The 21,007-nt window shown below is 47.6% G+C and overlaps 1 protein-coding gene across 3 annotated transcripts in view; it reads left to right on the top strand.

The window, feature by feature from the left end:
* The first annotated feature begins 653 nt into the window (after positions 1-653).
* Positions 654-21,007, top strand: part of LRCH4 (leucine rich repeats and calponin homology domain containing 4) — a 1,212,507-nt gene continuing 1,192,153 nt past the window's right edge. For 2 of the 3 annotated variants that reach the window (XM_069645103.1, XM_069645094.1), the window contains exon 1: positions 655-923. In XM_069645103.1, coding sequence (XP_069501204.1) covers positions 755-923 — 169 coding nt within the window. In that variant the 5' untranslated portion in view covers positions 655-754. Of the gene's footprint in view, positions 924-21,007 lie in introns of all 3 variants that reach the window. The other variant, XM_069645112.1, reaches the window with a different exon arrangement.

The raw sequence follows: 21,007 nt of genomic DNA, 5'->3' as shown, positions 1-21,007 counted from the left end.
CTGGCTAGTTCTATTCAAGGGAAGGACGACTAGGGGAAATGTTTTAGCTAAAGCAATGTGTTTCCCGCTCTTTCGGTGACACCCTTATAGCTCCCCCAGAATGATTGGACTGTCTCTTGATAATGGAGTTAACTCCCGTTACTGAGGAACGGAGGCCATGATGCAACTGGTGACTCGAACAAACCTTCGAAGTAAATTGAAACGTCTCCCATTCCAATATGACCAGCTGTTAGAGCACGCCCCCTCCACCCGCCCACTTTCCGCCACCCTATCCTGCTGCCTTAACTACTTTCGTGTGTTCTTTTACAGACCTTCGTGTAACGTGAGGGTGGAGGTTTAGCCCCGCCCTACCTCGTGTATTGTGGTGTGTCTGTTCTTCTGTCATTGTAGGGAGCCCCGCCCCCTAATGTGAACAGTTCAGCGACTCTTCTTGTGATTGGCACGCGGGTCCCAACGGCCCATCCCTCTAGGTCATGGTCTGCGGTGATTGGTAGAAATTGTGGCTCAACTCCGCACCCACTCGCAGAGAATGTGTGCCTCTTGTGATTGGTGGGAGGAGCTCCAGCTTCTGACCGTCCCTCGAGGACTGACAGTTGGCAGTTGCACAATCGGTTGGGAGTGTTGATTGGTGGGCGGAGTATTCGAGGGCCAGCCCCTAGCTTGCGCCCACCTCGGCTCGAGCTCAGTCAGTCAGAGCTGGAGATCTAGCGCGTTTCCTCCGACCCAGGAGAGTTAGCGGAGACGGAGCTCGTCCATGGCTGCTGGGGACGAGCCCCCGGGGCCCGCATCAGGCAACAGCCGCAGCACGGAAAAGGCCCTGGAAGAGGCTGCCGCCTCAGGGGCGCTTAACCTGTCCGGCCGCAAACTTAAGGAGTTCCCACGGGGGGCACGCAATCATGACCTGTCTGACGTCACGGCGGCCGGTGAGTGACGTCACCCTTGGCATCTGTTCCAGTACTTACTGAGCACTGCCTCTACTCCCCTCCCCCCTCAGCAGACCAGTCCTTAATTATAATGCGCTTATACTTTTATTAGACTTTCAAAGTATGTGTTACTGTAAATGTATTACTTTCCTCCGCGTGCACTCATTACCTAATTCCTCTTGAATGGACGCATTTTATGTATTTGCGATGTATTGGGCGCCTACTGCAACGAGTAGCTTCGTGGCGCCTATCACGGCCATTGATTGTGCTTTGATACTAGCGCTGTGCATAGCACTGATTACGTTTGTTACGGGCTTTTGATACTTTTAGCTTGAACTGTTAATTGCCTTTTGTTTAATAGTGGAAAAGAACTACCTACTTGCAATTGTTTATTCTTGCTACTGATCCCTGCTCACCTACATGGCTGGAGTGCTCTAAATATAAGCATTATCTGTACAGCACAGTGTCTTTGCATTGATGCGTTTTGTTTTTGTGTGCACTTATTTTGGGGTGTCTAATTTATCGTCACATTTGCCACGGTGCAATCGTTACTTCTGAGGATGTGAATAACTCCTATAATGTACCCAAACATTTCCCAAATAATGGTTGACTTGTTTTTTCCGAGGCGTACTGATCACTTGTATTGGTGGCACAGCACAGGATCTATATAATGTGCTTCTTCTGCAAAGGGCTGTTTTCTCATGCGAGTGCCGATTACTTTAACTGGTTTGCTACCCGAGGCCCACAATAACAGTCCAGTATTGATTGCTGTTTATCGTAAAGTACTTTTTGCATAACATTTTGTTTCCTTTCCCAAAATGGGCGATTTGGATCCCTTTTGATGCATGTTGTTGCTGAATATATGTAATGTGGGAGCTGAAGCATTTGGTTACTTTTATTAAAACATACTATATTCTGGAGTGCATCCCCTTCAAGTACATTACGTATTACCCCCCGCCCCCACACTCAATATATTGGGGTATTGTCTTTTTTTTTTTATAAAGAAGTGTGAACCGTGTCGAGAAGATGCGGGAAGATTTTCATTCCTGGTATTTATTATTTTTGCTGGCTGGGGTACCCGTTTATCTTGTCCACGCTTCTCCTGTTGGGCACTGATTGTTGTAAATGGGTTTTTAAACTCGCATGGATAATTTTGTAAGCCCTTCCCAAGGCCCGATATCCTCTATGTACAGAAGTATTCTGCAGCCCGTGTTCCCAGCCCTGTCCCGCCCCCCTTACTCATTGCACTGAAATGCTGTTACTTTAATTCGTCAGATCCGTGTATATGCAGAAGTGGTGGACTTCTCTTTCCTTTTTGTGCAGAGCGCATGCCTGTTTACTAATTTCTGTGCAGAACTTATTTGTGATCTCTGCTGTCCGAGTTCAGAAGTGTATTCTCTGCTCCTCTCTGTACAGTTATCTACCTTGTCTGCACATCACTGTGCACATAAGTGCCTTCTGTTCTGTGTGCTTTGCTCTCGGTGCATACGCCCTCTCTCACTCTGCCTCTAGCCCTCGCCGTGCAGAATTGATCTGTGATCTCGGTGCACAAGTCTTCTCTCGCTCTGCCTCTAGCAGAACCGACCTGTGATCTTTGCTCTTGCTGCATACGTCCTCTCTTCCTTTGCCTCTAGCCCTCCCTGTGCAGAGCTGATCTCTACTCTCGCTGCATACGTCCTCTCTCGCTTTGTTTCTCTCTCTCTTCCCCATGCAGAAGCCATCCGTGACATGAATCTGTCTGCTCTGTGTATGCAGATTTCGAGGACCTCGACCTTTTTTGTACTTCACTAAAGTGTGACCTCTGTGGACGGGAATCTACAGTATCTTTGACTTGGTTTTGCACCTCTATGATATAAGCTATCAGTGACCCTTCTGTTCTCTGCACTGAAGGAACCACGGATTTGTTGCTGCACCTTACCTCGCTGTGAGCAAGCAAAATATGGGGCCGCTGTTCTCTCTGCAATGAAGTCATTTAATGATACCCGTCAGTACAGTGTAGAAGGAACCCACTCACGCTTGCCCCCTACCCTCTTGTATACTTAAGTAGTTTCTGATTTGTCTTGTCTCCACACCTCACTGTGCACAGAAGTATTCTCTGTTCCTCCGCTACCTATCTTGTCCGAGCACCTCACTATATACAGTAGTACAGAGCTGTCTGCCTTGTCTCTGCACCTCACTGTGTACAGTATTTTTCTCTGCCCCCCTCGGCTCAGAGCTCCTTTGTCTCACGTCACTGTGTACAGAAGTATTCTATGCTCCTTTCTGTACAGATGTACCTACCTTGTCTCTGCACCTTACGGTTTAATAAAGTAATCTACGACCGCCATATAGAACTATCTGCCTTGTCTTTATCCCTCCCTGTTTAGAAATGATGTGCTTCTCTCTTCGTTGTTTCTCACGGTAGTAATGATAAAGATGTGTTTATTTTGTGCTTAAATACTTTACATAGAACATAATGACATACAATTTGACCCAACCGGAGTTGGTCCTCTGCATAGGAAGGATGAAAGGCTGAGTTGGCCATGCTAGGATTCCGACCTGCTGATAGCATAGCGAGTGCTCAACTTGCTGACCCTGCTGTTTATTGGTTACTCTGCACCTACCTCCTTGCAGAGTGCAATGCATTTTCACACTGCTTTTGTGTAATGGGATTCTTCAATGAATGGGTGTTGCAGACCACCTCGTGCTTTCACTGTGATGTCACTTTGCTAAGTCATGTTCTCCTGTGGTATCTGTAGTCCCCATGGGGCTTGGGCTGATTTATTTTGCTGGGAGCTTCTTACCCTCGGAAGTAGTTTGGTCAATGTGATTTTCTTTAACATTTTTTTTCCCTTGCTGGATACTGTAAACTATCTCGTCATTGTGAGGTCCGGCTGATCCCAATAGTGATCTTGTGTTCATGGTTCGTGTCTCTAGATTCTGGGGCTGAGGATGCCACCCATCTTTGTGAGCTTGTGTTTCTTGCTTGTCTGCCAGACTTTAGTCCTCAGTAATGTCATCATGTTGGGAGATATCTGTGTTTGCCTTGCGTCCCCTGTTGCTTGGTGACACTAGCCTCGGTGTATTTAATGAAACCAGCATTCTCTTGTCCTGTCCTGGGAGCAGCATTGCGAGGGGAATTTGCTTGTGATCTCAACTATCACACTATATTGGACCCGTGCTTGTGGCCGCAGTGATGACTGCCCATGAAAGGGGATGACTGCCCATGAAAGGGGACAGACCTCATTCTGTGGAAGGAACAAACTATGTGGTGAGAGCAAGAACTTGCTGGAGTTGGACGTTGAACATAAATGTGACATGATGGCAACGTTCTCTGGCTAAGGGATGGACTGTGCACCTCGCCTTCCAAAATAATTCAACATGAGCTATGGATGTACAATCACATTGGCTAGAGGTGTAAATGAAAAGTGTTACAGAAAGGCTTACGGAAAATAACAGGAGACCATTCATGCTCGACTGTAAGTGGTTTAATCAGTATCTTTTTTTTTAAAAAAAGTTTATTCCTATTGATTTCTAGCCTCATATAGTTTTAAAGAGTGTCTCCTACTCCTGAAATACATCAAGTAGGAACACCCTTGAGGGCATTCCTTTGAGGCAACTGAAAATTGTGCAGTGTTATGCTTGAGATTAGCCAAGTCCTGTATTTATACCATTGTTTACGTTGTACACGCCGATTCTATGGAATGCTCTTGTGAATTATCTGGTGATTGTATTTAATATATCGATGATGTGCTAAATTTGAAAATGTTCTTGTTCCTGAGTTCAGCATCAATGGTCTACTCAATTTTTTTTGCGTGCCTTTGTGCAACAGTGTTCTCTGTGGTGGGACTGGTACCCTCGAGTGGATCCTCCAGGTCTCATTGCTCTGTGCCCACCCATTTTATGGTGGAGATACAGGCAGGTACGGTACTACACTTCGGGTCCTATTGTACTCAGCCACCCAGCCTGGTGGTGGGTGTGCACATGAGGCCTATCCAAAGTCCTCTCCCTTCCCAGTGACCCAGGTCTGTGCGATATGCATATGCTGAATCCACGCGGTCAGGGTGGTGAGGCCTATTTTTGCATGTGTGGCACAGGCATGCCCCCCTGCCCCATACCTAACTGTTTGTGTGCATACATGTAGCCCTGGGCTCTTAATGCCTCGTGTTTCCTAACTTCACGTGTGCTGCGGTTTTACATGCCATGTGTAGTGATTTCGAACAACAGACACACTTAGAACCAATCCATCATGTGTACTGCAGCGTCCACGCTCCGAGTGGACGGTTGAAATGTCAGGCCCAGCTGGAAGCTTTGGGTTTCCGCTGCAGCTCAGGAGAAGTGGCTCTTGGGGAGGAAGTTCTCCGTTTGAGCGTTGAATTGTCAGCGGCTTCCGTTTGCATGGGAGTTTCTGCAGCGGATGTCTGTCTTGCTTGTGGGAGCCTGTCTTCTCAGCTGTAGGGGGTAGTTAAACCTGGCCTCCATGTTAGGAGGCATGCTCCCTTTAGAGATGATGTCCATTTATTGTCATTGGCTTGGCCAATTGTTTTACGTTCGGTGAACTCCTTCCTCTGCCTAATGTAACAAAAGCAGAACCGTAGTAAGACGTGCCTGGAAACCTGGACGTCTGAATCGGAGCTAGCCAAGCTGTGGTGCGGTGCCATTGCGCTGGTTCTAGCCGCAAGGGACATCCCTAGAATTAAACATGCTACGGCATTTGCCAGTTCCTAAACACCCTAATTGTCTTTCCAGGGCAAAACCCTAACTTTTTGAATTCGTGCAGTGGCATTCTGCCTCTGGTGATGGAGGGACAGAGACAGAGTCATCCTGCAGATTTGTGTGGTTCTGATATTGGGCGACCCTGTTTACTAAGAACCCTTCGAGATTGGGTTGCCGGTGAATAAACTTTATTAACACATTACACCTACATTTTTAAAAACATGTAAGTTAATGCCTTGGTTGGCACGTGAAACGGCCCAGTTGCTTTGTTGTTCTTATAGTGGTCGCTGTTTTATGCAAGCTCACTTTTACCACCTGTGTGCACGGAGGTAAAGCGAAGCTGTGGTTTTCCCAGCCTCGCGTGAAATCGATGATGTAAGTAAGTAAGTAGGGTTGGAACCCGAAAGCCTTCATTAGGGTTCTGCATTCTAGCTCAGTAAATTGCAGGAGAGCTGACCATTGATTTTCCTGGATCTGCTGGTGGAAAGATTTTTAGATAGTTCTATTGAAAGTATAGGAGCTTTTAGCGCAGACGGCTTTTCCTGGCACCCTTGGTAAATTGCTAATGCAAGCAATTCATTGCCAGCCCTGCTAGCCATTGGGAATATGGTCTTAGTTGGCGCCGGGGCTGCTCCTGTGCATTGGCATTGTGGTGCTTGTGCACACACAGCATTAACTGTGGACAAACGATCTAATCTACATAGAAAATATATCACTTGAAAATGTGCACCTTGGTCATACCGAAAACACAGAATTATATGCGTCATAGCTCCCGAGTTGTCCCCCCCTCTCCTAATATGAAGGCTATGTTAAACATTTTGCACTAATTTCTCGCAGCGACACCCCCTCACACTGACCCTCAGCGTCGTACTTGTCAATAGACGATGCATACTGGACTAGCGTTTTATGTCAAAGGACCAGTTACAAATTTGAAACAAGCTCCATTAATTTACACACTTTTATGTTTGTGAATATTCTGTGCAAATTTGATATTGTGTGCGCTGCTATTGGCAAGAGTTTGTTTGTCTGCAGTTCACATACACATGGCTTTTGCGTTGAGGGTTTACATATTTAATGAGGGGATCATTTCCAAGCTGGTGGGCTGACCCAGTTCATAATGTCCTGTTGCCTAAGTTAAGGCCTGAGTGAAGCACGCGCATTTAAAACTGGCGATGAGAGGTACTGGGTAATTTGTCACTATTGGAGTACCTGCCATTGGAAAGCATATTTTTGTTTGTTTGTTTTGTTTGCGGGGAGGGGGACCGGGCAGGTGTTTAGTCACTAGGGAATTGCAGTGATGCAATTCCTCGTGTAACTCATACAGTGTTGCAGTACATCTTTGGAGTGAGGGTTCGAGCTGTGATAGTTAATAGAAGAAGCTCAGCTGAGAGCAGCATGGGTGGTGGGCACTGGTATCCTAACTTCTTCACTGGCATATTACCTGGTTACCTGTACCTGTGTCTTGGAATCCTGGCCAAGTCCCAGTCTGTGCTTGAGGAGAATAAACTACCTCAATCTACATCTGAACAGAGTGGCTTCCTCCTTGATTCCGGACTGCTTCCATGCAACTACACCAAAGTACACACATAGAATGGGATGTAACAGGGGGGTGCTTCTCCAAGCTTTTATTTGCTGCAATGCTGTGCCGTATTTAAGAAAACCTATCCCTAGTAAAAGATGATCGTCACAGATGATGTATTGTAGAGCTCCTTTTTACTTTCCATGGCAGCCCGTTTCGGAAACATGATGGCCGAGGTTGGCTGTGACGTATGCCAGTAGGGTGCTTGGCTTGTATTGGGCTGGACAGCAGAGACTCCATAGAGAAGCATCGCTGCAGCAAAATGTGGGCTTGTACCAGTGAGAATAGCATGTACTTTCTCGCACGCTTGAGCACGCTATCCAGGGTGTTGCTGTTTTAGTAAAATCGTTAATTCCTATACTACATTTTGTGCCATCCTTTTTAGTTTTAATGTCCCATTTCCATAGAATCGGTCTTTGATGATTTTCCATGTTGGGCAGTAAACATGATCAAATATGATGTAAGATATAGGATATAAAGGTAAAATAGCTACTGCATTTAACCATCTTTCAGAGATGATTTGATAAAGAACACTTAGCTGAGCCCAAGCAAAGAGTGAAACCACTTTCTTCCCCTCCACCACAAAATGGAGGCCACTGGTCGGATCCCTTTCTAAAAACTTTATTGCAGGCTGCTTTGTTCTCTAGTCTCAGGATGTCGTGAGGTTCACACCAGATACAGGACGTAAATAGAACTCGTTAAATAAAGCAGATGACTATGGCTGTGCAGTTGAGCCAACTGGATCTGGGAATCAAACCTGGATTGCTGCAGGTTGGTGGGCGTGTCCCTGGTTGAGGACTTAAGTGTGCTGTGAGAGAGCAAACCCTTTTCATTACAGAACCACACTTTACTGTTTGAGGTCTCAAAATTATTCAAAGGACAGGACTGTCTCTGGGGGACCAGGAGTTGCACTTGCATGAGAGAATCAGCTGTGTTGGCGTATTTGCTTTTATTTAACGCTTTCACGAAAGAGCTTCTCAATGATAAATCAGCAGCACCATATTAAAAAAGAACAACAAATGCTGAAGAAAACAGAAAGATGAAAATAGCAATAATTATTTAGACATAGTAGAGTATATGTGAGCTCTGAGCCGAGTGCGAAATGGATAAATGAGGAGCCTGAAGGTGCAAGAGAGTTCCATTGTTTGGGGGCGAAAAGGGGAAAATGATCAAAAGTGTAAAGCAGTACAGGGAGGTTTAGGAACAGTATTAAGAAAGTTAGATTGGGAGAGAGTAGAAAGAAACTAGAGTGGGGAGGTAGGAGGGAGCAGGACCATGGATGTATGTTCAGAAAATGTGGAAAAAACGAGAGAATTTGAGAATGAAATGGATAGGCGAGAAGGTCTACTAGAAGAGTGAGGAGGAAGAGGGGAGGAAATGCAGTGAATATACTGACTAAAGAGACCTAAAATGAGAAGCAGGGTGGCCGGGAAGAAGAGCAGAGCAGTAGTTTATACGGAAAATGGCCTAGAATTACGAAAATGAATGGGCCAGACTGATGTTTAAAAAGGAAAAAAATGATAATTGCGAGCTGTGTTGGACATGTGTGAGGAAAGGGAAAAGCCCAGTGACTCTGAGATTGAGTGCCAAGGAGGAAAAGGGAAGCAGGACAGGGGTGAAAGGTGGAAGGAGAAGGTGGGGAAGAGTAGAGATAGGGGGGGAAAAACTTGTTTTCATAGGGTGAAGGCGAAGATGGAGGGAGGGCATGCAACGCTGGATGACAAAGATATCTCGGAAAGAAGAATGAAAAGTGTCTGTGAAGGAGGAAAAGTAAAGGACGATTGGAGTATCGTCAGAATAGAAGTGACAAGATAAGTAGTAAGGTGAAAAGAGCAGAGGGCAGAATAGTTTGAATGGAAAAGGGCCTAATACTGAACCTTGACGGACACTGTAGGGAAGAGGTTGAGAAAGAAACTGCGTCCAACCCAAGAAATGGAATAAGATGCCAGACGGAGCCAGTAGACCAGCTAAGTATGTGTAGAAAGAAGAATGGAGTGATCGACAGCATCAAAGGCTGTGGAAAGGTTGAGGAGACCTTCACGAGGGCAGACAGACAGAGATGGATGTCTTCTCGGTGAGCTCCGAGCTCTACACCGGCCCAAGAGCCCCCTTAAATGTGACAGAAACAGCACCTGAACTCCCATGCTGGGGTTGGAACCTCTTGAGCACACCCTGGGAAGTTTTCAACTCCATTCATGAAAGCGGAGCTGAGAACAGACCGACGGCAGCTACCGCCGCCGCGAACAACATGGCGGACGGATCAAAATAAGGCAAGTGAGCCTGTGCTGGCACCATCGGCACTTCATGGGGATGCCCTATATATAGGCTGATGCCAACTGACCTGACCGGAGAGAAGTCTACCGCCAGGAATTCCAGAATACTTTGGCTGGCTTCCTGGTGCAGAAGGTGAGCCGGCAGGAAGGAACAGAACCCTGCTAGAGCTGTATAAGAGTCACGCCTGCTCCCACTCTGTGCCGGAGGGCCGGCGCAGCTGAAACGCAATGTGGACATCTTGAATATGAACTTGATACACTAAAGTGGGTGAGTACTCAACTGAGCTACCTCTAACTGTCTGCGATTTCTGGATTTAAAGGGGGAAAGGCCAGCACTGGCCCAGAACAGTGATACTAACCCAATGTCACTATATTTATGAACCCCACATTGGACCGCTTGTCGAAGAGCATAACCTTGATACACAAGGAAGATATTCATGATGTCTGATCCATTCAGGTACAGTGTAGCAATTATATGGACGCTGTTTCTACTTATGGATGGCTATCGATATAAGGGAATTGAATATGGAAGTTCACATTTGTGTCACTATATTTGCAGGATGAGAAACAATTTTGAATTTGCCCATCAGTAAGGAACTTTGGTGAAGATGCACCATTTGGATTAGTGAGCATTATGTCCTAGTCGGCATTATCAGATAACTGTAATTATGAAGACATGGTCCCACAGTTTAAGGTGGTTTTCAGTAGTATAAACTTGCATGGTTGTGTGTAGATGAGATGAGGGCTTGTTATAATGGTTACTAGCAGAGTACTTTTTACATGGAATAAAGTTGTGTTTGTTTGGTGGTGGCAACAAGTTCACTAATGGCGAATGTGTGATTCAACACACAAGAGGACACTGGTGAAGCATAGTAATTCTAGTTGTAGAACAACTTGGCATTTAGCAATTTGAGTAGTCGGCAATTGCAAAGCATTTTATTTTTATTTTTTCCTTGTTTTGCTTTTTACATCAAACCATTTGTGGACCAGGTGTTGGTTCGTATTGCTTTATTATTTGTTATATTGTATGTGCCTTACAAACAAATGTAAATGTTTACATATGGGATTTTGGGCACCTACACATGTTTTAATTGTATGTAATATGGTGGCTATGTGAACGTTTCCATGGCATGTATAGTATATTATTTTGTGTTGCAATATGAATATGTTGGGTTGGTACTATTGCCATGAGGAAGACCTCTTTGAGGTCGAAAAACGTGTTGGCGGTGTAGACGAGCAGGTGGATGCTATCTCACTAGTTCCCACCCCCTCACCACCGTCCTATTGGAACAGTAGAAGAAGAGCAGTAAATGGGATCCCCTGTATTGTTACTATACCGCATTGAGTGAATGGGAGACGTTATGCACTCAAATAGCAATATGTAATGTACCCTTGCACTGAAGGTGTGGAAGGATGCTGCATGGAAGGATGTCGGCATGCACCTATGGACATCATGGAACGTTAAAGCGAAATCTGGCGAGGGAAGAGTGATGTCATGAAGAGGATATATGAACCTATGTTGAACAATATGAAAATACTTAAGAGTAACTATGTAACTGAAGCACCAAGAGAAATATGTACCCAAGGCTAAAGAAGTTGAAGGAACTTACTGATCAATAACTGGAAATCTGCAGTAACACATGGTAGAAAGAAAACCTATAGAGGCTTGCTATGGAGGAATATATAACGTGGCAAGGATGTCCTGGATAGGAAAATGGACGTTGGCTCATGTCGAATTCGACCAAGCTACCTCAGTCAGACCAAGGCTGTAGACTCGAGAGACACGGAAGAATAGTTCAGTGTGCAGAACCGATGCTGAGTCAAGGTTGGCCCAGAATTAAGGATGCTATTTTAAGGAATAAGCACAAAGGGAGTTATATTGATAAGCTCTGATTGTGGGACATTCCTCATAGATCTGCAAGAGCCAACTGTTGGTCAATTAAAAGTGTACAAAGTTAATATGAGATAGCGTGAGCAAGTCTCTGGAGGGCAAGAGGAGTAACGGCACACTGCATAATTGAATCAAATAGCAGTAAATAGAAGGTCGAAATGGACACACTTGTGGTATGCTAGCTAAGGTGATTTCGAAGAAGAGAAAGGGGCTATTAATTAAGCTGCAGACTAAGATTGTGGTGTGCTTACACTCCCTTGCATGTTTCAGGACAGTGAGCAGGCTGCAAGGTCAACTACTGACAGAAGACTTTGGCTTATGGCCGATGGATGAGAGATGATGGGCTAATTTAGAAAACGGCAGTAGTCTTGACGTTATTCAAGCACCTACATTTTGTTTGACGTACGTGCTGCTAAGGTCCAAGGTTGGGACAGCATGACAACCAATCGGTGGGCTTAAGGGGCAACTTAACATACACAGTTGAATAGACCAATCCACTGCTATTTTTCTGCTATAATCAGTGCTATACATATTTAGAGGTAGTTCAAGGCGTGTCCTACAGACAAGGGTCAGCAAATGATGTATTAATTTGCATATGTTCTATAAATGGATATTTTCCCATAACCAATCCATCCCTCAATAGGTTTTATAATTTGCCACGTAGAATGTCATAGATGAAGCATATTGGGATATAGGTCCTCTATGTAATCCAGCTACTGTGTGAGTGTGCATGCATCAGTCTGATGCCTGTCACTTCTCCATACTAAAAAATCCATATATTAAATGAGAATAAAGTTGTACTTTGTCATATTCCTTGAGTTTGTCCAATTATTTGGACTGAGATCATTTATTTGTAATTCCATCTAGTACAAAAGATGCTTCAAGGTGCTAGAGCACAGCAGCAAGACCAGTAAAGAATATATGCCAAACCTGAACTTTGTCAGATTCTGTTTAAATGTATGTGAAATACCAGTAATGGTAATGGGGTGTGGCGCAATTGGTCTAGTGTTCAGTAGGAGCTTTGTGAATATGAACTTGGATCACGCAGGCAAGTGGAGTGCCCAAGGCCTGGGAAGAATACTAAGAGAAAGTGGGGACTCCGAACACCATGGAGACGGCGCAAGGACCCTGGAGGGCATGAGAGGAAGGATCAATTTACTGCATGCACCGTGGCCCATTGATGTCGAGGGGGCTGGCCTCGCTAGTGTGTTGTGGCTGGAGTCTGAATGGACTCAACATGCTGGGGGCTGATGACTTTTGGCATCCCTGCACACAGAGGCATTGAAGGTGAGGGTCCCAGTACCCCACAGCAAGCTTAGGCAATCGCAGGCTTTGTAGGTGCTCCATAAGGTGTGGATGATTGGGTGCCGGTGCACATGCCTGAGCAGCAGAGAGAGAGGTGGTAAGCTGAGGGCAGAGTGAAAGCAAAGGCTTAGCTTGTAAAGGTTGCCAGTGGTTTGCTGGGTCAGGGTACACCCTCCAAGTGGCATCGTCGGACCTACGTGTTCTACTCCCAGCACCCCGAGTGAAGGGTGACGGAACGCCACAGCCTTGGCCAGGCCTCACTCCACAACTTTGGCCAGGCCTCACACAGAATGACATACCCGGCTGAGGCGTTGGCTCCTTGCCCCTCCTCATTATGTGACCTGAGGGCTGCTGCAGCTGGTGGGTGGAGTGTTCTACCGGCCCCTTACTGCACCCTATCTGCTAGACAACGGGGCTTGTGCGCCCATAGCTTGTGGACAAGTGGGTGGCCCGCGGGATGCTCCCACCCCAGTGGTGTGCTGTTGGGACATCCTGTCCTGGACCTCGTCCTGCCCTGCGGCGAAGAGCTGCTGAAGCAGGAGCTGTGGAAATGAGGGCTACCTGCGGCCTGGAGCCGCGCAATACCCAGTTCGGTGACCTGTGACATTGTGCACCTGATTAATCTGTGCCTGTCTTGCTTCTATGCCACTTGGTGAGCTAATTGTGCATTGTGGAGTGTCTTCCGCTCCCTTCCCTTTCCATCGCTCTGCCCTCTCCCTCCCCCTCCATGGTACTCTCCATCTCCCCTATTTACTCTAACTGCTATTCTATCCTACCTCTCTTTCGAAGCTTGGAAGAAAAAAGTTGAAGAAAGCTCTCCTGGTCTCCAACCCAGGCCTGCCCATCGCTGACACCTACATCAACGATTCTGCCAGGCAGACTGTCACTGGCATCCTCTTTGTCGCTCCCACTCCGGTCCTATGGACTTCCCATATGGTCTTGGTCCACTCCTCTTTCTCTTCTTCACGTATTAATGGTGGAACCAGGCGGGAAGTACTCTTGGCACCCTTTTCATCCTCTCGGTGCGTCATGGCCCATAACTCTCAGCCCAACCTCCTCCCTCTTGATAGGTGGCTTCTGTCTCTCAACTTCCTCCCTCCTTCTGCGCCTTCCTCTGCCACCACCGACGGGTGTACCACAACCATGTACCCCTCCTCGGAAGAACTTCAAAGATGGCAACCAGCTTCACTTGGCTACCCCTAACTCTCGCTCTGCCATTCAACACTCCTCTGACATCTGTCATCTCCTTGAAGACTTTGACATCATCGCTTTCACTGAGACGTGCTTCACCGACTTCCAGCTCTGTCACTGTTTTTAACACACTTCTCCTCTAAGCCCAGGCCTAAACGGTCTGGAGGCGGAGCGGCACTGATCTCCCTGAATGGGACCCTGCTAATATCATACCCACTCAGTCCTATTCTTCCTTTGAAAGCCTTGTCTGCAGGCTTGGTTTCTCTTCTATTCTCTCGCTGACTCTCGCCACCATCTACAGGACCCCTGGTCCGGTCTCCCTCTTCCTTTTGGAAGGGAGCCGACCTCCCCTCTTCTCTCCAGGCCACTACCTCCAAGCTTCTCCTCCTCAGACTTCAATGTTCACCTTGACCCTCCTTATGCGGCCACCAGACTCTTCCGCAGCCTCTGTGACACTTTCCCTCCCCATTTTTCCCTCTGGTCTGACCTACGCAGCCGGACACACTCAGCGCTCCTCTCAGCAGATATTTCCATCTCCAAACCTCTCACGACACCTCTCCCCTGATCTGCCCATGCTCTCCTGTCCTCTGGGCCCCCTGGCTAAGCCTCTGCCTGCAGTGCCAGTCTCCTTCTCAGTCATTCAACCGATGAAGTGAGTGTCCATTATTGCTTTTGACACTGCTTTCATTCCCCCTCCCACTGACTCACGCTGATACAACCCTTGCTTACCTGCACCTCTCCATCGCCAACACCCTGGACATCCTTGCCCCTGTCCTGAGGATCCGCATGAAGCCTGCCTCCAAGTGCAATACCTGGTTATGACTCCGACCTAGCCTCTCGGGAACGCAAGTGCAGAGTTGCTGAACGGAAGTCGCTGGCTTCAAGCACATCCACTGACTGACAGACTGCATTGCCTGCCACCTGCTTCAAAGGCAATACAGTCTATCCATCTGGTCAAAGAAAAGGGCCCATATCCAAGCCTGCATCTCTAGGGCCAGCAACGTGGCTGAACTGTTCAAAATCTGCAAGGAACTCGGCAATCCTACTGCAGTCTCCTAATTCCCCTCTTCCATCCCAGGCCATCTCCACTGCACTGGCCTCCCACTTCACAACCAAAAATCTGGATATCCTGTCCTCATTCCCCTCCCTCACCCACTTTCAGGCCTCCCTTGGCTCATGACCCCCCCCCCCCCCCCCATCCCGCCTACTCTCCTCGCCAATAGCACTGCATGAGCTCTCTACAAGTCCTATGAAAGTCTCCTCCAAACACATGCTCCCCTGCTCCTCCAGAACTATCAATGACAACATTGCCTTCCTTGCTCCAGTCTTGGCTGATTTTTGCATCACCCCTTCCCACTACCCCTCAAGCACTCTCTTGTGCACCCTTTCCTTAAAAAGCCTTAGTCAGCTGGGTGGTACTTGTAGGAGGCACTAAGGCCTGGTGATTTGCATAAAGGCAAAGAGCATTTTGCAAAAATAAGCATAAGAATGTAGACTTATTTTAAATATGTCTCCAGTAGTGATTCGAGCATGACTTTCTTTTGAACAACTAATGGGCTCTCTGCTCTATTTGTTTGTTACAATACTCACTGTAACAGAAACATGTCTCTAAACAACAATATACCATATAAATGTATTATTTTGGGCAGTGCCTGCTTATGGATGTGAGAATTGGGCCCACTGCATTCTCCTAAAGTGCTGCGTATGTGACGGAGTGAGACATGGCTCAGATCTTGCAGACTGCTGGACTAGATGGGCCAGGGGGAGGGATTGGAGGGTGTTGGGTCTCCTCCATGGAACAGTGCTTGGGTAAGACCCCTTTTGCTGGGGCACTGCTCCGTCTTGTTTCTGGCCCAGCACCTCCCCTGGTGTCATGAAGTACCTTTTGGACTGGACATGGAGGGTGGCTTGAGTGTCAGGCGTTCATTTCAAGTTGTAGTGAAGGGGAGATCTTTACACGGATCAAGTCACCTAAGAGCAGTGGTCGAAGTGAGTGGGAATGGTGTTCCAATACTTTTATTTTTTACTGTAAACAGCTACACTACTTGCAACCATTTTCACCATTCCGCAACTGTTCTTTACGAAGTTAAAGCACACCTCTCCACTCTACCACTGGATATCAGTTACAGCTAAACTGAACATTATTTCAACTCAATTGGGTGTCAACCAGCATGACAGAAACCCTTGAAAAATGTGTTGCACCCTCTCTGCCTCCCTCCCTTCCTTCCTACCCTGTCCTCGGCTGCACAGTTCCACTACTTTTTTGGTACACTTGGATCCTAGCCTAAGGTCGATTGACCCTCCGTGGGAAGGAGTCGTGAAGCAGGTCGAGATGAGGGAAGAATGAGATGAGGGTTGCATGTCTGTATTGTATATTGGGTGGACAGTGAGGAGATTGGAGAGGAGTTGAAGGATGATACATTTTGAGTAAATTGAGGGCGGTAGGATGGGTTAGACATTGCCATGGGTCCGAACTCCTCCACCTTGCCTGTTGCTGGTGTGAGGGCGTAGTACGCAGCCCATTAATGAAGGTTGGAGAGCGTGAGGGTCGTGCCACACATCTCTGATTGCCATAAAAGCAAGTTGGACATTGTAGGATTTGATACATAGAGAATGGACATTCACTAGTATATGAGTACTCCATGTGTGGCTCTACAAATGTTTAGAACATCAACTCCCATCAGCCCTGACCAGAATGATTGGACAAGGATCATGGGGGTTGCTGCCCAAACCACTTGGAGGGTCCCAAGTTGAGTAATGACTGTAGTAGGTGGAGGAGAGTGGAGCGTAGGCTTAGCTGGGTCAAGTCGGCAGCCGGTGTGCCTTTTGTGAAAGGTGCAAAGTACAGGGATGGCGTGTGAGGGAGAAGAGGGTGGTGGAAATGAGCATGGAACTCTTTTGTAAAGGTGTAGCAGTGCGTTGCGGGTGGTGACTGGGGGTGCTAGAGGTGGGATGGAGCACTACGAGCAGACTACAGATGCAGTGAGTGACCCAAAGTTCATTTGTTAGGCACCACTAGTTTGACCACATTTGGATGCCAACCTTTAATACCCAGGAACGTGCCCAAACTTCCTGGTGTGATGTAAGGTCATCGATGGCGATGCGCCCCTAGATCAGCTACTCAAATTTGTTTTTCTCGAATTGGACGGACAGATTTCGACCCTAGCCCTCATTCCACCGAGTTTGCTCTTGCTGCTAAGTAGTTTGTACACCGCTACCCGAGCTCTGTTTGTGTTTCTAATTCCTCCTATTAAAGCTGTTTATTAAAACAAAGCATTACACCGCACACTCCCTCTTCTGCGAGGAGGGACCAGGCTCTCGAAGAGGCTGGCTCTGGGTGTGTGTAGTATGTTCGGGGACCAGTTGGCGTGCCGCATGCATTAAATGCACATTAAAACGAGAGCAGCTGTGGCCGCTCTGAGATTTCCTAAGCGCTTGGTGCAATCGGGCAGGAAGGAGCCGCGACCGGGTGTTCTGTCTGCTTCTGATGGCGGAAGAGGGAACCTACTTTATCTTTACTAGTTTGTTGGCAGCAGAATTCTACTCGTATTTTTGTTTGATTACAATGTATTCCTCAGCTGTGCGGAATGCTACGTTTTCACAGGAAGTTGGGGCTTCCGCAGAATAAATATTGCTTTCCTCATCGCTCTCTGGCGCTACTAGCTTTGTTTTGAACACCACATTATCATACCCCCACCCCTTCCTCCTCCTCCCCCTCCTCATTAGGAATTCTTTTCACTAGCTCTAACTACACGCCACACACAGTGCTTTAAGTGGGGTAAGAAATTGAGGGGGGGGGGGCTCATTTAGGGGTGTGGCCTAAGAATTGATGTGCGTGATCTACTTGATGGTCGTGGCCTAAAGACGAACATGTAAAACTGGTCTGGCCTACATTTCTAAGTACAACGTGCCTTAATGTATAACAAATCAAAGTTCAAGGTCATTATTCATTGGACCCTTAACTGGGCCGTTGTCGAAAGAATAGGTGTTTGGTCCCATTCTGGTGGAAAAAGGTGAGTGACTTGAGGCACAGCAGGAAAGGGGAAGTGAGTGATATGGGGCAGAACTGGGGTCAATGGGGCACAAGTGGTGACCATAGGGGGGGGGCACAGGGACTAACCAGAGGCATAGGGTGCATTGGGGTAAATGAGCATTATTAATGATGAAATAAATAAACCAATAGGGGCATGAACCAGTTCTGGGGACAAAGCAAGAGTGACACGAGGCAGTGAAAAGGGGCATACACCGAGATAATGGGACAGGCTTTGGGCAAACCAGTATCATGGACCATGGTTTTGGGCAACTAAACAGTTCTGGAGGCAAACAAGTGTGACCTGGGAAACAGCTGGGAGCAATATGTGACATGGACACAACCAGAACATATGGGGCAGTTCTGTGGCAAACCATTCACAAAGGAGCACACCTCGAAAACGTAAGCCATTACTGGGGACACAATGAGTGAGACCTGGGGAAACATTGTGGCCAATTGGGCAGTTCTGGGGCATACGAGCGACATGGGAGCATTTTGGGAGAAATGCGTGACATTCGGCAAGGGGGGTCTGCAGTCAAACAACAATGACATTAGGGCTTCAGCTCCATGTAAGTTAAGGAGCAAGTCTGGCGCAATGAGGCTAACATGGGGTAAAAGTGAGTAAACGCGAGCACGTTAATTAGGGCTCGATTGAGGCCGGTCACCTCGGAAGAAACCGCGATTCCTTGGTTACTTGTTCGCTCTGTTCTTCCTGCCGTGGATGTGCTTCTCGTCTGATGGACGGTGGTGGCAGCCGAAAGGCTGGCAGCATGGAATCCAGTGGCAAAGAAGGCAAGGTTAAGTTATGGTGCATCAAGTGAGACACTTCGGTTTGCAGGAAGCTGTGACTGGCAGATGTGTCAGCCAGTCACAGCGTCGCTCAAACAGTTTGCGCAATACTGCGACTGGCTGGCAATTCTGTCAGTCGCAGTTGTTGCCTGACTCGATTTGCCACTGACTTGCCTGACTTAATCATGGGTGGCGGGCTGCCCACGATTAAGTTGGGCAAGTCCGTGGCAAGCGGCCGGCGGGCTCATCTCCCGTCGCTGGTCTGGCCGGTACCGTGGCTTGGTGGGACCGGAGGGCCCTGGCAGGCCCCGGCCCACTTAAAGCACTAGCCACACACCTTTGCCACTAGCCAAGAGGTGACCCCTCTGAAACCAGGCCTGCGCTATTATCCTAGTCCACCACCCTCCTCCTCGGTATGAATCATCACTGGCCCGGTCCACGCCGTCCCGCGTCTCACCGCTAGCCTAGGTTCTGATGACTGACTAGGGCTGTACTGAATAGTGAATTTACTATTCGGCCAAATGGTTGGTCTAAGTATTCGGCCGGAGCCGAATATTTTTAAAAGACAAAACCGTACAGGGTTTGTAAGGGTACGGCACAGTGATCACTGCCCCCCAATCCAATTGTAGCTGGGAGGGCGATCAGTTGACCGGGTAGCCCCCCACCCCCCATGTTTTGTATTTTAATACTGTGTGCAAAAGGGTCACCAGGCCTTGGCCGAGCCACCCATATGCATTATTATTTATGATTCGTTTTTTAACCTTTTGAGGCCGCCAGGATAAGGCTAGCAAATACCGCCCAGCCATAATTACGGTTTTTGCTAGTTCTTGCTGTGGCAGTCCCTGCAGCTGTTTTTTTCTAAATGGGAGGAGGGGGCTGCCAGGGCAAGGCCAGACAACTCACCCTCCAGCAATAATGGTGGGGGTAGCTGTGTCTTGCCCTGGTGGACCCTGCAGCTTGCTTTTTATTTCTTAAAGGAGCTGGTGGACTGCATGGCCCAGTTACCTCTGTGTCCCCATCCCCCGCAACAACTGGAGGGCCGCGTGAGGGAAGGTGGGAAGAGGGCTTAACATGGCATCAGGGCTGGGGCATGCTGCAGCAGCCAATAAAGAAAGACCTTATTTTGCTGCTGCAGCCTGTCACTGCTTTCTATGATTAGCTATCTCACTCGAACACAGAAACGGCTAATGCTGGAAAATGGACTGCACTTCTGCTTCGAGTAAGTATTCAAGGAATTATTCAGCTGAATAGCTGGTTCTTAGCCAAAATCTGTCTGAATACTTACCCAGCCAAAAACCGTCTCTCCCCGCCCCACACACACACACACCCACCCCACATTGATGATTCCCCCCTCTGAATCCATGCCTTCACCATTATCAAAGTCCACAACCCTTCCTTGAAATTACTTCGCATTAGCCCTGGCCATGCGGCGCACCTCTTACCACTAGCCTAGACTGTGGTGACCACTCTTGGGATGTGTCCTTGCCCTTGTGTTGGATCCAGTCCTGCATAATTATCTTCGTCCACAACCGTAGACATGTGCTTCTCACTGGCCCAGTACATTCTGCCCCTATTTTGATGAACCTCCTCTTCCCAGAGGAGTCTGATCACTGTGATGTGCTGTGATGGCATATATACAGTGTTCTTATTATACTGTTGTTCTCACATGCGTGGCCAGGGCTGACGGGGATCCATGGAAGGAACATACCCCTGGCAGTCTCCATGCATTGGTTTGTTTTTGTGCAGTATCTTCATTCAGCAGGCTCCTTCTCCCTATTAGATGAGCAGAGCTGTAGGTCCCAGCTGGTCTCCTCTGTGGCATACAGTTCATCCTTTGACTCTCCTGACTTTACCGCTGCATAGGCAACTAAAGAGATGGTTGCATTATGATTCCTGCAGTGCACTTTATCTCTGAAGTTGTTTGTGAGGCAGCAGACTACGGGTTCCGCAATGCATTTCACTTTACTTCAAATGTCATGTAGCGCACATAATTCTTTGGTTGGTCTTCATATCACACCGAACTCATGCGGGTATGCAGTCTGCTTTCTATTCACCTTACTCTGGACCTCTTCTTTGGTGGGAGAGGACCTTTCTGTCATTCGGCACATGTTGCTTCCTCACTGTCGGGATCTCTTTCGCCCTGTGAAAGAACCCTTTCTGTTTAGCTTAGTCCCCCAAGTACTGTTAAACCAGCCCACCACAAGCCTGTAGTATCTTCTCTGTTTCACAGGACGTCTCCTGCCATTACCCACAAATGATGCTCTTACTGGCCTGTCCTTGCCACCCTCCGGTTCATGGTACAGTTGTCCTATTTACTCTGTGTAATGTAAT

The sequence above is a fragment of the Ambystoma mexicanum genome, chromosome 1p (assembly GCF_040938575.1).
Source record: "Ambystoma mexicanum isolate Mex_15411 chromosome 1p, UKY_AmexF1_1, whole genome shotgun sequence".
Lineage (NCBI taxonomy): Eukaryota > Metazoa > Chordata > Amphibia > Caudata > Ambystomatidae > Ambystoma > Ambystoma mexicanum.
The sequence above is the reverse complement of the archived record's forward strand: the minus strand, read 5'-3'. Positions and strand labels throughout refer to the sequence as shown.